This window comes from Mytilus galloprovincialis, chromosome 3 (genome assembly GCF_965363235.1).
Source record: "Mytilus galloprovincialis chromosome 3, xbMytGall1.hap1.1, whole genome shotgun sequence".
Taxonomy (NCBI): domain Eukaryota; kingdom Metazoa; phylum Mollusca; class Bivalvia; order Mytilida; family Mytilidae; genus Mytilus; species Mytilus galloprovincialis.
Window position 1 is genome coordinate 8,589,839 of NC_134840.1, and position 17,990 is coordinate 8,607,828.

General features: G+C 34.1%; 1 protein-coding gene across 2 annotated transcripts in view; it reads left to right on the forward strand.

The window, feature by feature from the left end:
- Nucleotides 1-16,647, forward strand: part of LOC143067118 (D-beta-hydroxybutyrate dehydrogenase-like) — an 18,469-nt gene extending 1,822 nt beyond the window's left edge. The window contains exons 1-9 of one of the 2 annotated variants that reach the window (XM_076240169.1): nucleotides 354-374; nucleotides 2,248-2,414; nucleotides 4,031-4,158; nucleotides 5,243-5,365; nucleotides 6,011-6,114; nucleotides 7,237-7,309; nucleotides 7,789-7,850; nucleotides 10,437-10,490; nucleotides 16,253-16,647. In XM_076240169.1, coding sequence (XP_076096284.1) covers nucleotides 2,266-2,414; nucleotides 4,031-4,158; nucleotides 5,243-5,365; nucleotides 6,011-6,114; nucleotides 7,237-7,309; nucleotides 7,789-7,850; nucleotides 10,437-10,490; nucleotides 16,253-16,345 — 786 coding nt within the window. In that variant the 5' untranslated portion in view covers nucleotides 354-374; nucleotides 2,248-2,265 and the 3' untranslated portion in view covers nucleotides 16,346-16,647. Of the gene's footprint in view, nucleotides 1-353; nucleotides 375-2,247; nucleotides 2,415-4,030; nucleotides 4,159-5,242; nucleotides 5,366-6,010; nucleotides 6,115-7,236; nucleotides 7,310-7,788; nucleotides 7,851-10,436; nucleotides 10,491-16,252 lie in introns of those variants that run through there. The other variant, XM_076240168.1, reaches the window with a different exon arrangement.
- The last annotated feature ends 1,343 nt before the right edge of the window (nucleotides 16,648-17,990 follow it).

Genomic DNA, 17,990 nt, shown 5'->3' on the forward strand with positions numbered 1-17,990 from the left:
TGTAACAGAAATCTCTTAAAATATGTAAAAATATTTTTATTTTGGCAATTTTTTGGTGAAGCAGAAATAGACTGACCAAAACCTTCCCACTGAAAAAAGGTTAATGAATGCATCTCTATTTCATTTACCCTAAGAATGGATTCAATTTGAAATTTAAGAGGCTATAGATAAAGATTGTCCACGATTAAATTTCGTTAAACTTGAAATGTTGAAGGCTGTACAGCTTAAATTAACGAAATAAATTAGAAAGGCTAAAACTGACAGAGGTTGATACATTATTTTGACATAGATATAGCATACGTGTTTATGTGGATATAAATATTACACATCATATATGTATGCATACCTGTGCATGGGTAACCAGATATATCTAGGTAAGTTGCTTATTAGATTGTGCTTGTTTTTACTTTTGGATATACCTAGGTGTGACTATCTTAGAAATATTACATCTGCGGTTATATTCTTCATGTTTCTGTCGGATCTGTTTTTATACTCGTTTGCTATTTAAAAAAAAACACGATGACTATGATGAACTGTACAATATGCCTTTCTTTCGTGGGCGCAGTTATTATCAAGTGAATGCACGGCACTTCATTTCATATGATTGAAAAAGACAAATGAAAGATAGACTACAACATCCCAAACATGAATCTTAGAAAAAAAAATCAACTGAATGAGGCTCACTTCACGAGCAAATACATATCTACTCGGTCTATTCTCCAATTATATCAATCTCGATCTAAATTCAATCAATTCATTAGTTTAATTGAAACATAATCAAACAAGTTTAGGTATATTAGTCACTCGAACTTTACTCCAGCAACTACACCAGTCTCATCTAAATTCATTCTAGCAAATATTCCTGACTTTTCGATCTATGTCACCAAAAATACAATTGGCTTCTCGACACATGCTCCAGCAAATACACCTCCAGCATCGACCTTTGCTCCAGTAAATACCTCTAGCTCCTTGACCTTTGCTCCAGTAAATACCTCTAGCTCCGTGACATATGCTCCAACAAATACGCCAGGCTCCTCGACTTATTCTCGAGCAAATATACTGATGGCTCTTTGACATATGTCTAGCAAAAACACCTGGGTCCTCCACCTTTGCTTCCACAAATACTCCTAGCTCCTTGACCTATGCTACAGCAAATAATCATTGCTCCCCGACGTATGCTCAAACAAAACAAAAGGCCTATCGACACATACTCCACCAAATACACATGGCTCCTCGGTCTATGATCCAGCAAATACACTTGTCTACTCGACCTATTGTCCAGCAAATACACATGGCTCCTAGATCTATGCTCCTCGGTTTATGCTTCAGAAAACATTCCTGGCTCCTCGACCTACAAAAAAATGTATGCTCCAGCAAATACACCGACTCCTCTGCCTACGCTCCAGTAAATATTCATGGCTCCTCGACCTAAGTTCCCGTAATTACTCCTGGCTCTCAAATCTATGCTCCCGCAAATACTCCTATCTCCTCAATATTAACACCAGTCTCCTCGACCTTTGTTCGTACAAATACATGAGCCATCTTTGTTCAAGCAAATTCATCAGTCTTTCCTAACTTTGTTCCAGCGTATACCACAACCTTATTGATCAACGCTACAACAATACCATTAGTGTTGCAATCAATCTTAACTCCATTAGATCAGTCTCCTCGAAATAAACTTCAGGAAGAGTGTCATTGACAATGATCCACCAAACACACCAATCGACTCTACCTATAATAACTCCAGCAAATCCTAATACACTAATATCCTTGAATTGTTCTCAAGTACATTTATGTATCCTCGAACTGCACTCAAGTAATAACTTCACTTTTCTGGACTTACTAGTATACTCAAGCAGTACACAATATCTATTATACTTCAAGAAGTACACCAGTGTTATCTAGTACTTCAGGTCAATTTCATTAATTTATGTTCCAGCCAGTACATTGTAGATCATTCTAATCGACACATATACACCATAGATGATCCGCTCGGAGATTTTTAGTAGTTCCAAAACAAATAAAAATGCAATATATTTACATATCCTACATGTATATATGTACATCATTCTCATAGATGATCGGTCCGGAGATTTTTTTATAGTTTAAAAACAGTTGAAAATGCAATTATATATACTAATCGACTACAGAAGATTCTACATATAAATAAGATGATACATTAATTAACATATGAACAAATATAATAAATGATAGTATAATTCATGACATTATTTTTGTATTATACAGTATCTTCCAAACTAAATCATGGAGAACAAAATAGCCGTTGTTACGGGTTCCACCAGTGGTATAGGATTAGGAATAGCTCATCATCTTGCGGCAAAAGGATGTCATATTATTTTAACTGGACTTGGAGAACAATCAATTATCGACAATCTCGTGAAAGAATTTATAAAGTAATTAGTTAATGTATATCACTTGATACTATGGATATTTTGGTCCAGGAATCATTTTACTCGTAGTCAACTGTAATTCTAATCTTAATACGGAGTTCATCTGTTGAATACAATTGTTCAAATCTGCTTGATGATAAAGGCGATGATGAATAAAAACCAATTTATAATCAAACATATTAACTTACGTCATTACTTTATAAACTGATGATTTTCAATGCACATATAATATGAATTATTGCGTATGGAATGGTCAATAAAGGAGTAGGTTCAGTAAGACCCCTTTTTGGCCTCAAGATATAGCAGTTTTACAAAATTGTTAAAATGTAAACCTTTAGTTATTTATTGGACAGTAGAATGCTTCTGCTACATAAATATGGGCTGTTTTTGACAATACAATGCACATATATCCGGTACTAGCACCATTAAGTCATGCTAAATTACTGAAATCCTCATAATTCTAGCATTTTATTTAAATTTTAGACGGTTTTCGTGTAAAACGAAAGTGGCCGCATTCGTGTTCATCCTTAATATTGAAATGTAAGTTGTATTTTATGATAATACAGTGAAACCTGTCCAAACCGAACACCCACGGGACTTTGCGTTTTGTTCGGTTTTCACAGGTGTTCGGATTGTAGAGGTAGACGGAAGTCGACACCAAAATAATTTTGGCAGGAATAATAGGTGACACAACAGCCAACAGTTTATTTTTGTGTTGATTTAGATGTAAATGTAAATATAAAAGAAGATAAAGATAGACGTTTTGCTACATTTTTGTTTATAAATCAAACGCCACTCCGTCAATCACGCTCGTCGTTGGGAGATGTCCGACGTGGACCGATTTTGCTTTTTATAATTATTTTCTCATCCGTTAATTCACTGACCAATTCAGATTCACAGTCACTGTCATATGACGATTCCGTAGTTGAATCGGGAATGTCATTGTACACACGAGTTCTCGGACTAAACTGGTCACCCGCTGATTGATACTTCGGCACACGATAACAGTGAAACAACAGCAGGGGTGCAGTTTATTCTCGGACTTTATCGTTTGCTTATAAATAGCTAACGGAAGTCTTCGGGAGCATTCGAATCAAATATATAGGGCCTCTAATGGGAATCCAGCAATCGAAACCCATTGACCTTGTTGTGTTGCACGACTTCTTAATCCGGTGAAAGGCTTTAAAACTATTATTTAATTAAACAGATTAACGTTAATTGATAGGGAAATTTTGTGGGACTTTGAAAATTGTTCGGTTTAAACTGAAATTCGGTTTTATCAGGGTTCGGTTTACCCAGGTTTCACTGTACATAACATATATAAAGGTTGAGGATGAACACAGATGCGGCCACTTTCATTTTTACCAAAAACCATCTGAAAAGTGACATTTTTCGGCATATTAGGTAGATTTTTCATATTTGAGCTTGAATCGGATCGTTTTTAATGACTAAATCTGTTAAAATCTTTCACATAAACTAATTAATTCAAATAAAATAGACACTTAAGTGTTTAAAAAGTGGTCAAAATCTTTCGCCAGATGAACCTGAAATTTGAGGCCAAAATCGGTCCTTACCGGACCTACTCCTTTCCCTTGATTTATCTTGACCTTTTGTTGCAGACAATATCCAACAATCAAAGTAAATTACGTACCATGTGATTTACTTAAACCGGACGAAATATCCGAATTTTGTAAAGCTGTGAAAAACTTATATCCTGACGGAATTGATATTCTCGTAAATAATGCTGGTAAGTACGTCATCATATATAGAAAGTGCATTCCAACGATCAAATTTGAAATCTATTTTCACTTGAAAAGATTTTCCCAAACTAAGCAGTATATGCTAAAGTATATATTTTTTTAAGAATTTGCATGAACTTCCTTTTTGTTTACCATTATGATATTGCTTTGCATTTTGCTTCATTACATTTTGTTGTAGTTTAATTAAATCTTTAATTTCAATAATATTTATAATATTTACACTTTTTTCCGAATCACATTATCCATAGTAAAATTGATCATGTAGATCTGATGCGGTAGGTAATATAATTGCTAGGCGATTTGGAATAGGATTCGACATTCATTTACCATCTTTAAATGAAATAGTGTATCAAGATGAAAGTTATGTGAAGATGCTTAAAATTGTAGTTTAATATATCTTAATTTAGGGTATTCATTACTTCAAACTTTTGTTAAAGTGTAAGTGATTCTGAAATGTTTATAGTATTGTCTGAGTTAATGGTATAAAATTTATTTTAGATTTTAACCAGGAAGTTAATAAAATGACCCTACCAAAACAGTTTTGCTCTCTGAAATGGCAGGTCTCTAATAATTCTCCAAGAAACACAGACACTTGTCCCAGAAAAAATTTCGTATATGAGTCTTATGTAGACGAAACGCGCGTCTGGCGTATAAAATTATAATCCTGGTACTTTTGATAACTATTTAATATAACACTGGTTATATTACGGTATAATATAGGGGGGAAATTGTGAGACAAGTGCCTGTGCCAAGAAACCATGTAGTGATCTTCTAGTAGTTTGAGAAAGTTAATGAATATTGCAATCAATATAGGGAATTCAAAATCTGCCCCTCTATTTGGAATAAAATTGCATTGAAGAAATGGGGGGAGGGGGGGTCCCTGTTCCATCTGCGTATAGCCTGGTAACCTGCTTTATAGCTGACTATACGGTATGGGCTTTGCTCATTGTTGAATACCGTACGGAGACCTATAGTTGTTAATGTGTGTGTCATTTTGGTCTCTTGTGGACAGTTGTCTCAATGGCAATCATACCACATCTTCTTTTTTATATTTAATATTATTTATTATAGGTATACAGTATACTGCTCCTATAGAAGTTTATCCGAAAGATAAATGGGACATGATGATAGGGATAACGATGACAGCACCATTTCTTTTAATAAAAGAATTTGTTGGTGATATGAAACGAAAAGGTGGGTTGAATAAAAGCAAACCAAACTCTCTCTCTTCCTCTTCTTTTTTGTGTCAATATTTTTGAAGACAGATTATAACCATCTACGTTGTTTGTTTCTAGATACTTTTTGTAAAGTGTGTACGAAACACGAACATTTGTAATATACACAGTAAATGATAAACTTTCACTGTTAAAGAAATAGGCGCGGTCATATCATCACAAAAAAATGCCGGTATGTTAATAACACTAAAATAACACTGTTGTAAAAAGTAAAATAAAATAAAAAACGAATTCAGACGAAAATTTAAAACGGAAAGTTCGAAAATAAATGGCAAAAACATAAGCTCAACACATCAAACGAATGGATGACAACTATCATATTCTTAACTTGGTACAGGCATTTGTGTATGTAGAAAATGGCGGATTAAACCTGGTTTTATAGCTAGCTAAACATCTCACTTAATAACAGTCGAGTACAATTCCATTATATTTTAACTGACAACAATGTGTGAACAAAACAAACAGACATGTAAAAGACATGTCATTGTAGATAGACATAAGAAGATGTGGTTTGAGTACCTATGAGAAAACTCCATTTAAGTCACAATTTGTAAAAGTAAACCATTATAGGTCAAAGTAGACAAGTCTTTCCTTTTCGTTTAAGGTTGGGGAAGGATAATCAATATGTCTTCACAGATGGGTGTAATAAGTTCTCCTGAAAAGGCTCCTTATAGTGCAGCAAAAGCTGGTCTTATTGGAATGACAAAGGTTTGTTCAAAGTTATGCAATAATGTTATCAGTAGTACCCTTTCTGTTTAAGTAACTTTTTTATTATGACTAAAGCTGTATCATATGCATATTTGACTTCAACGATCTTCTAAAGACTGTTGGTCCTCATTAATAATTAATAAAAAGAAAAAGAAATAGTCAAATATTATTTAAAAAAGACCAAAGCAGATACGATGTTCATATGCATTGTTTTAAGAAGGCACACTTCATACTAATCACCATTAAGCTGGATTTCTTTTATGGACAGCAAATTTGTTACGTATTTAGAACGTGTTTTTCAAAGACAACTAGCATTCACATGCATGGAAACCAACTCTTCTTATCGCCTTGTAACAGACGTCATACATGAGCTTCTTACAAAGAAAAAAATCTTATTATTATTGAGCCTCACGTTCCTCTATATTCATGTGTATAAAATTATGTCTTTTCATTTGAAAAAAAAAAAATCAAATGTTGTTTACGAAGCTGATTGCGTCTATAATTCCTTTTAACTCGAATAAAAGATACCACAATTACAGTAAAATCTGATCTACGTTTAGACTTACTTTTAGAAACTGATAATGAGGGATTGTTAGCAATAACCCTTTCGACAAAAGATATGATTATACTCTCCCATTGTGAACTTTTAATTTCCGTGTAGAAACATTAAAGCAGCGTATACGTATGGATAATATATTTTTTTTAATTGGTATGATCTTATCGTTTCCTTGATAGATAGTTGCTGCTTACAAGGATTTTGAATAAAGGAATCAAAATGGTGCCCTTTTATAGTGTTAAGAACGCCGTGATTGATCGTCATAGATTATCTGTATAGTAGATAACCACAAATATGGTCCACTTGTCGAAGCTTGTAGATCATATCACAGATTGGTCACTCGACATTAGTAACACGACGCATCTATTGTGAAGGGCGACTCAGTGTTACCCTGTCGGTGGAACTGCGTTTTGTAGACTTGTTTGTCTGTTCTGCGTGTTTTTATGTCGTGTTGTTTTCTGTTTTATCGGCTTAAGATTTTTAATCGCTTGGAATCTCTATTTTTTTAAGATCTGCAAAAAAACTGTCATTCAAAAGGTTAAAATGTTTTGTGTCGCATATTTTAGGGTGTGGCATTAGAAGCAGCACCACATGGAGTGACATGTAATGCCATATGTCCCGGATATGCTGATGCCCCAAGTGAGTAATTACACAGTTACATTCGCACGGAAATAAAAGTGAATGGCAACGATCGAGACGTGTTTCTAGAATTAACTTTTTTCAGGTACGTTCGAGAACTTCAGTTTTGTTTAACTTTGTTGACATGATTGTCAGTTTTTATGTTTGAGCGCATAATTTATCAAAGGAAACTCTAAACATGTGAAAAGTATTGACGACGGCAATACCGAGCAAATGCTTGTTTTAGAGATGGGTCCCTGGCGGCAGATGTAGTCATAGTTGTAACGCGTTTATGTAACAAAATATGTTTAGGTTTGAACTTTATCAGAGCAATGCTGATTGTTCTAAAGTTTAATTATATTTTTACAGAAGACAAATTTGTTACGCTAAGTGTTGTGAAAAGATTAAAAAGATTGTCTGGAGAACATGTACATTTGAAGTCATAAATCGTATACCAGCAGGGAAAGAAAAGTAATTGTACGTTCATTTTCTTATTTTAGTTTTCCATAATCAGATAAGATCATATGCGCAACAGCATAACCTTAGCTATGATGCAGCAATGGTAAGCACTTTTTTAGTTACATTTATATTGATATTTGCTTCCGATTCAACATTGTTGTGCTGATATTTAGAGGAATATAAAATATTTTTTCAGCCGTGTATAACCTTCTCTGGTGATTCAATGGATGAATCTTTCGTAGAGTTGTCACTTGTACTTATCAAACTAATTATTTCTGTGACTGTATCGGACGTTTAGCTAATTTGCAATCAATTCTACGTCATGCCTAATATATCATGTACTTTATATCCTACTGACGAGGAAAGGTAACACTAAGCCACCGAAATACAGGCACCCGTCTCAGAAAAAAAATTTCCTATATACCTTTATATAACACAAGGTACTTAACTCGCGATTTAGAAAAATGTCGCGGTGACGAAATTCCATTATATATGCCGATTTCTCGGCTTTCAACCCCACTAAAACTGGTTATGTCGTAAATCTAAATTGATTTATCTTCTCAATGGTGTATAACACGCCTACGTTTGTTGTCGGAATCATCCGTAGCAATCCTACCCAAGTTTGTCAATCGTAATTATTATTGTGTTATATAAAGGTATACATGCAGCAAAAAAATTTTCTGAAACGAGTGCCTGTGCACCGAAAGCTGAATTATTAGTTAAGTCTATGTGGCCTGGTGATCTAGAGCGATGGACACAGTGCAGTCTCGATATCCTAATATGAGTTCGAATCCTGGCGTGGGAAGAACAAAAATTTGGTTCAGCACTTCTGCAGATTTAACATTGTTGTGCTGATATTTAGAGAAGTTATGAATTTAAATTGTGGTGTCAGCCGTGTGACCTTCGCTAATGATCCAATGGATAGATCTGTCGTAGAGTTGTACCTTGTTTAGACATACCTATACATATCTGTATATATGGCATATCTTGAAAAGGGAATGTATTATATGAAACGGACTTGGCTAGTTGTTAAATAACGAAATCATTTTTTGGAAAATAAATGTTTTGAAAAAATTGAGACCAAACATTAGACATAAGTGTAAACATCCTGTATTAAATAATTCGTTATGCAATTAAAGCTACAAGAGTAAATATATTCATAACAAAAGACCAAATATTTACATGTATCAATCTTCAAAATAATGCCCGTATACTTACTTTTCTATGCTTTCATTAGTGATTTAATGCAACAGGATAGTGTATGCTTAAATAGTCGCAATAAAAACCTTTATGTGGAGTAGACCGTCAAAGGAGGGGCGAAAGATGCCAGAGGGACAGTCAAACTCATAGATCGAAAATAAACTGACAACGCCATGGCTAAAAGATAAAAAGAATTTTTTGTTTAAATCAGAGTGATTGCTTACAAAGTAGGATTTATCCCTCCCCAAGACAAGATTCCTGTATCTACGTTCGCCAATCTTTTTATGAAACAAAGCAATTCCAACTCTTTCAATTTGTCTGTTAGTTTGGAATGGGGAATACTTGTGTAAAGTGTTTCAATACTATTGCAAGATGAGAGAGTCAGTCTTAGATTGTATGTACTCTAAAAAGAATTTGGGATTTATTTAGTATCCACATCTGATTCACGCCACCTCTATAATAGGTAGTTTCACAATAATTTTAAAGCCCGTCTTTGATTGCTGATAAAATAGATGTTAATAATTTAGAAAGAGGTTTCGTGAAGCATTTGGAAGACCCAACAATATACCGTTTTTTGTAAGGACACTTATGTAGTTATGTATCCAATACAGTGATGGAAGATCCAGTTCTTCATCGTTTGTTGAAATTCAAAAGAAACATAGAACAGATCTCTGATTATCTAGGGTTTCCTCTTTGGTAAGTGTCGCGAGGGTATATGTTGAGTTTCCAAGTGAATTGTCAATACCTAATTCATTTATCAAGCAGTTTATGTAATGAAATTTACATACAAAAACGATTTTGTTTAGGGCTTTAGCTACGGGGACAACAACATATTTGTCATGGAGGTAGGAGAAGTGTTTTGCAATATTTTAGTTTTTAAAGATTGACGTAGTATGGGTATTGATAGACCCCTTCAGTTTCTTAATTCTGATTTGTATCAACAATCTCACAGCTTTAATATATTCAGAAAGAGTATCTACGTCTTCTTTCTCTCTTTTAGTCCATTGCCTGGCATAATCCTCGACTGAATCCATCAGTATTTTGATGTAGTATTTCCAATTGATGGATTTAGGTTCACGATATTTCGGAACTTTTGATAACACATTTCGCAGGGAAGTGTTATTGACAATGTTGATATCTCGTGGCCAGCCGGATTATATGTGAATTGGGAACAAGCACAGGTGCAATCAGGCGGTTTAGACTTGAAGTCGTCAATATAGAGATCCTACAAAACGTGTTTGTAATTGAAAATTTTAGTTACAATTGGTTTGGTAGAGGTTTATGAAATTATTGGTATAGACAGATCTTTAAAGTAAGGAGGTTTTTTCGACTGAACTAAATCATGATGAAGGATATTGCCTAAGTTGACACAATCGAGACAAGATTCAATAACGGATATACTAGACATTGAAACGACATCTTTACCAATATTGTAATTACAATTTATGACCAAAGAACATTAAAAACGTACATCAATTTTGTATTTCAGACTGAAATATTCAAAACAGCCCACCCGACCCAGAAACCAGTAACCATTGAGCAGGTAAGTTATATAGGTACTCAGGTACATAATGATGAATATAGACAGGGAAAAGACCTATACAGTATACTGAGCTTTATTTATTTAAACACTTTTGCCTTATTACTTTTATTTCAAATTTCATATTTTTTTAAGTAAAATTTTAACAAAATATCAGATATATATAAACATTGACCTGATTTTCTGTCTTTTGGGGATAAAAACAGGTTATTTATAGAAGAGAAAAAAAAATCTTATTTTAGATAAATATAGGAAGATGTGGTATGAGTGCCAATGAGACAACTCTCAATCCAAGTCACAATTTATAAAAATGAACCATTAAAGGTCAACTTTCGGTCTTCAATACGGAGCCTAGGCTCACACCGAACAGCAAGCTATAAAGGGCACGAAAAATTACTGGTGAATTTTTCTAACAATCTTTTAAAATAGTCTACTAAATTGAGTTTAGCTTTAGGATTCAACCATATGAAATTTCTTCTTTTATAGATAATAAATCTTGCTATACTCATGATAAAATTATCGAAATAAAAATTAAAACCGTTACTTCTCTTTAAAAAAACCATAAGTATCGCTTGGTCAAAATCAAGCGTATTTACAAAGTTATCATCAACATTACACATAAAATTTATTAAAAAATCCTTCAGAAAATCAGTGAATTGTGACAGGTTGACACAATTAATAAACAAAACATGTTTTTTAAATCTTCTCTAGATTGTGCAAACACTTATTATTATTAGTCTGGAAAAGTATCATTATCAGATTGATTGCAGAACTAGCTGTATTTCTGTGTTCCTCTGGTGCTGACAGTATAACAATTGTTATTCTAGATTTCAGAACTAGCTGCATTTATGTGTTCTTCTGGTGCTGACAGTATAACAATTGTTATTTCAGATTGCAGAACTAGCTGTATTTATGTGTTCTTCAGGTGCTGACAGTATAACAATTGTTTTTCTAGATTTCAGAACTAGCTGTATTTCCGTGTCCCTCTGGTGCTGACAGTATAACAATTGTTATTTCAGATTGCAGAATTAGCTGTATTTCTGTGTTCTTCTGGTGCTGACAGTATAACAATTGTGATTTGAGATTGCAGAACTAGCTGTATTTCTGTGTTCTTCTGGTGCTGACAGTATAACAATTGTTATTCTAGACTGCAGAACTAGCTGTATTTATGTGTTCTTCAGGTGCTGACAGTATAACAATTGTTATTTCAGATTTCAGAACTAGCTATATTTCTGTGTTCCTCTGGTGCGGACAGTATAACAATTGTTATTTCAGATTGCAGAATTAGCTGTATTTCTGTGTTCCTCTGATGCTGACAGTATAACAATTGTTATTTCAGATTGCAGAACTAGCTGTATTTCTGTGTTCTTCTGGAGCTGACAGTATAACAATTGTTATTTCAGATTGCAGAACTAGCTGTATTTTTGTGTTCCTCTGGTGCTGACAGTACAACAATTGTTATTTCAGATTGCAGAACTAGCTGTATTTCTGTGTTCTTCTGGTGCTGACAGTATAACAATTGTTATTTCAGATTGCAGAACTAGCTGTATTTTTGTGTTCCTCTGGTGCTGACAGTATAACAATTGTTATTTCAGATGCAGAACTAGTGATATTTCTGTGTTCTTCTGGTGCTGATAGTATAACAATTGTTATTTCAGATTGCAGAATTAGCTGTATTTCTGTGTTCCTCTGGTGCTGACAGTACAACAATTGTTATTTCAGATTGCAGAACTAGCTGTATTTCTGTGTTCCTCTGGTGCTGACAGTATAACCATTGTTATTTCAGATTTCAGAACTAGCCTTATTTCTGTGTTCCTCTGGTGCTGACAGTATAACAATTGTTATTTCAGATTGCAGAACTAGCTGTATTTATGTGTTCTTCTGGTGCTGATAGTATAACAATTGTTATTTCAGATTTCAGAACTAGCGTTATTTCTGTGTTCCTCTGGTGCTGACAGTATAACAATTGTTATTTCAGATTGCAGAATTAGCTGTATTTCTGTGTTCTTCTGGTGCTGACAGTATAACAATTGTTATTCTAGACTGCAGAACTAGCTGTATTTATGTGTTCTTCAGGTGCTGACAGTATAACAATTGTTTTTCTAGATTTCAGAACTAGCTGTATTTCCGTGTCCCTCTGGTGCTGACAGTATAACAATTGTTATTTCAGATTTCAGAACTAGCTATATTTCTGTGTTCCTCTGGTGCGGACAGTATAACAATTGTGATTTGAGATAGCAGAATTAGCTGTATTTCTGTGTTCCTCTGGTGCTGACAGTATAACAATTGTTATTTCAGATTGCAGAACTAGCTGTATTTCTGTGTTCTTCTGATGCTGATAGTATAACAATTGTTATTTCAGATTGCAGAACTAGCTGTATTTTTGTGTTCCTCTGGTGCTGACAGTACAACAATTGTTATTTCAGATTGCAGAACTAGCTGTATTTCTGTGTTCTTCAGGTGCTGACAGTATAACAATTGTTTTTCTAGATTTCAGAACTAGCTGTATTTCCGTGTCCCTCTGGTGCTGACAGTATAACAATTGTTATTTCAGATTGCAGAATTAGCTGTATTTCTGTGTTCTTCTGGTGCTGACAGTATAACAATTGTGATTTGAGATTGCAGAACTAGCTGTATTTCTGTGTTCTTCTGGTGCTGACAGTATAACAATTGTTATTCTAGACTGCAGAACTAGCTGTATTTATGTGTTCTTCAGGTGCTGACAGTATAACAATTGTTATTTCAGATTTCAGAACTAGCTATATTTCTGTGTTCCTCTGGTGCGAACAGTATAACAATTGTTATTTCAGATTGCAGAATTAGCTGTATTTCTGTGTTCCTCTGATGCTGACAGTATAACAATTGTTATTTCAGATTGCAGAACTAGCTGTATTTCTGTGTTCTTCTGGAGCTGACAGTATAACAATTGTTATTTCAGATTGCAGAACTAGCTGTATTTTTGTGTTCCTCTGGTGCTGACAGTACAACAATTGTTATTTCAGATTGCAGAACTAGCTGTATTTCTGTGTTCTTCTGGTGCTGACAGTATAACAATTGTTATTTGAGATTGCAGAACTAGCTGTATTTTTGTGTTCCTCTGGTGCTGACAGTATAACAATTGTTATTTCAGATGCAGAACTAGTGATATTTCTGTGTTCTTCTGGTGCTGATAGTATAACAATTGTTATTTCAGATTGCAGAACTAGCTGTATTTCTGTGTTCTTCTGGAGCTGACAGTATAACAATTGTTATTTCAGATTGCAGAACTAGCTGTATTTTTGTGTTCCTCTGGTGCTGACAGTACAACAATTGTTATTTCAGATTGCAGAACTAGCTGTATTTCTGTGTTCTTCTGGTGCTGATAGTATAACAATTGTTATTTCAGATGCAGAACTAGTGATATTTCTGTGTTCTTCTGGTGCTGATAGTATAACAATTGTTATTTCAGATTGCAGAATTAGCTGTATTTCTGTGTTCCTCTGGTGCTGACAGTACAACAATTGTTATTTCAGATTGCAGAACTAGCTGTATTTATGTGTTCTTCTGGTGCTGATAGTATAACAATTGTTATTCTAGATTTCAGAACTAGCTGCATTTATGTGTTCTTCTGGTGCGGACAGTATAACAATTGTTATTTCAGATTGCAGAACTAGCTGTAGTTCTGTGTTCTTCTGGTGCTGATAGTATAACAATTGTTATTTCAGATTGCAGAACTAGCTATATTTCTGTGTTCTTCTGGTGCTGATAGTATAACAATTGTTATTTCGGATTGCAGAACTAGCTATATTTCTGTGTTCTTCTGGTGCTGATAGTATAACAATTGTTATTTCAGATTGCAGAATTAGCTGTATTTCTGTGTTCCTCTGGTGCTGATAGTATAACAATTGTTATTTCAGATTTCAGAACTAGCCTTAAGTTATTTCTGTGTTCCTCTGGTGCTGACAGTATAACAATTGTTATTTCAGATTGCAGAACTAGCTGTATTTGTGTGTTCTTCTGGTGCTGACAGTACAACAATTTTTATTTCAGATTGCAGAACTAGCTGTATTTTTGTGTTCTTCTGGTGCTGACAGTACAACAATTTTTATTTCAGATTGCAGAACTAGCTGTATTTCTGTGTTCTTCTGGTGCTGACAGTATAACCATTGTTATTTCAGATTTCAGAACTAGCCTTATTTCTGTGTTCCTCTGGTGCTGACAGTATAACAATTGTTATTTCAGATTGCAGAACTAGCTGTATTTGTGTGTTCTTCTGGTGCTGACAGTATAACAATTGTTATTTCAGATTTCAGAACTAGCGTTATTTCTGTGTTCCTCTGGTGCTGACAGTATAACAATTGTTATTTCAGATTGCAGAACTAGCTATATTTCTGTGTTCTTCTGGTGCTGACAGTATAACAATTGTTATTTCAGATTGCAGAACTAGCTGTATTTCTGTGTTCTTCTGGTGCTGACAGTATAACCATTGTTATTTCAGATTTCAGAACTAGCCTTATTTCTGTGTTCCTCTGGTGCTGACAGTATAACAATTGTTATTTCAGATTGCAGAACTAGCTGTATTTATGTGTTCTTCTGGTGCTGACAGTATAACAATTGTTATTTCAGATTTCAGAACTAGCGTTATTTCTGTGTTCCTCTGGTGCTGACAGTATAACAATTGTTATTTCAGATTGCAGAACTAGCTATATTTCTGTGTTCTTCTGGTGCTGACAGTATAACAATTGTTATTTCAGATTGCAGAACTAGCTGTATTTTTGTGTTTCCCTGGTGCTGACAGTACAACAATTGTTATTTCAGATTGCAGAACTAGCTTTATTTCTGTGTTCTTCTGGTGCTGATAGTATAACAATTGTTATTTCAGATTGCAGAACTAACTGTATGTATGTGTTCTTCTGGTGCTGACAGTATAACAATTGTTATTTCAGATTGCAGAATTAGCTGTATTTTTGTGTTCCCCTGGTGCTGACAGTACAACAATTGTTATTTCATATTGCAGAACTAGCTGTATTTCTGTATTTCTGTGTTCTTCTGGTGCTGACAGTAAAACAATTGTTATTTCAGATAGCAGAACTAGCTATATTTCTGTGTTCCTCTGGTGCTGACAGTATAACAATTGTTATTTCAGATTGCAGAACTAGCTATATTTCTGTGTTCTGCTGGTGCTGACAGTATAAAAATTGTTATTTCAGATTGCAGAACTAGCTGTACTTCTGTGTTCCTCTGGTGCGGACAGTATAACTATTGTTATTTCAGATTGCAGAACTAGCTGTATTTCTGTGTTCCTCTGGTGCGGACAGTATAACAATTGTTATTTGAGATAGCAGAACTAGCTGTATTTTTGTGTTCTTCTGGTGCGGACAGTATACCAATTGTGATTTGTGATAGCAGAACTAGCTGTATTTCTGTGTTCCTCTGGTGCGGACAGTATAACAATTGTTATTTCAGATTGCAGAACTAGCTGTATTTCTGTGTTCCTTTGGTGCGAACAGTATAACAATTGTTATTTCAGATAGCAGAACTAGCTGTATTTCTGTGTTCCTCTGGTGCTGACGGTATAACAATTGTTATTTCAGATTGCAGAACTAGCTGTATTTTTGTGTTCATCTGGTGCGGACAGTATAACAATTGTTATTTCAGATTGCAGAACTAGCTGTATTTTTGTGTTCCTCTGGTGCTGACAGTATTACAATTGTTATTTCAGATTGCAGAACTAGCTGTATTTTTGTGTTCTTCTGGTGCTGACAGTATAACAATTGTTATTTCAGATTGCAGAACTAGCTGTATTTTTGTGTTCCTCTGGTGCGGACAGTATAACTGGTACTTCACTGTTAATGGATGGAGGAAATACAATCCGATAAATAAAATATAACAGGAACAGGAATTAGACTACAAATTCTGATTGCTGATTGCTAAAGTTGCACATATGGATTGTTTTTGTAACAGTGGAGTTATTTGTTGATCAAATTAAATATAACATGCAATTATATTACACACCGTGTATATAATAAAACATAGTTATTATAAATTTGTTTAACGGTCCTTATTTACTGTAAATGTAATTGTGTGTATGTATGAACACGTAGAAGGAATTATGTGTTAAGCTTAATACTAAATAATTAAATCAAATTCACTTAGCTAAAATAAAATCAAGAAATTTAAATACCATTTTTTTTTATTATGATATCAACATTCAGATTTATGTTTTTAAAAAATGTCAAATATCCAACACATTAAACGAGTTCAGACAACTATGTAGTTCATTTGACGATTACCAAGACACTGATGTTGAAAAACAACAATAGCATCATTGTCAAATACATTCCTTTATATTTTGTATGTTTTTCTACAGTTCACGTGTGATATACATACATGTATTATGAACTACAACGAACTCTATAAAACCTTAATAATTCATGCATAAACATAAATGTATTCCACACCAATAATGATTCTAATTCAACTGTTTAAAACTATCATTACTCCCGCCATTTGTGTGATCATTACTACGCGGACTCTAGCTGAAACTTCGTTCAAGTGAATAAAGAAACCTAACCATAACATTATATAAACTATTGCACCTCCAGGTGGGTACACCTGTATAACAAATCCTTTATACACCTGAGGGATGTTTAGTTCCTAACCATAACATTATAACTATTGCACCTCCAGGTGGGTACACCTGTATAACAAATCCTTTATACACCTGAGGGATGTTTAGTTCCTAACCATAACATTATAACTATTGCACCTCCAGGCAGGTACACCTGTATAACAAATCTGTAATACACCTGAGGGATGTTTAGTTCTGAGGGATGTTTAGTTCCAGCAAGTCTTCTCTCTGTAAAGGAAACAGATAATCAGTGGAGTGTATTATAATTGTAAGGTCTGATGGCTTTGTAAATATTTTGATATGAGCGTCACTGATGAGTCTTATGTAGACGAAACGCCCGTCTGGCGTACTAAATTATAATCCTGGTACCTTTGATTACCATATACTCTAATGTAGACTTAGTCATACTTGGTATCATTAAAATTATGGTAAAATATGAACATATTGTTGATCATAGAGCATGCATGGCATGTCATGTTGAAAGAATTATTTCATGAAAGAATTATTTCTTAATTAAAAATTTTACTCGTACGTAATACTTTTATCCTTGAGTTTGTTCTCGGCCAGCTATACGGCGGTTCTAATGTTGTTTACATTCAGGGTATCAATTTATGTAAATTCACTATCATTTTTTATTTGAATAGCTGATAAAACCAATTAACGATGACACATAAATAATCTAACAAGAAAAGCTAATAATTGTATGTTGTTTATAAATATTTACTTAAACAAATATTTACATCCGTTGATACAATAAGCGGGATATGTATGTCATTGATATATCAAATAAAAATGACAAAGAGGTTGTATCATGTATAATCGAAGTTGGAAAAAAATAAATTTAAAAAACAAAGCAATGCCATAAGCACGTCTCGTTATAATCACCAGACTAT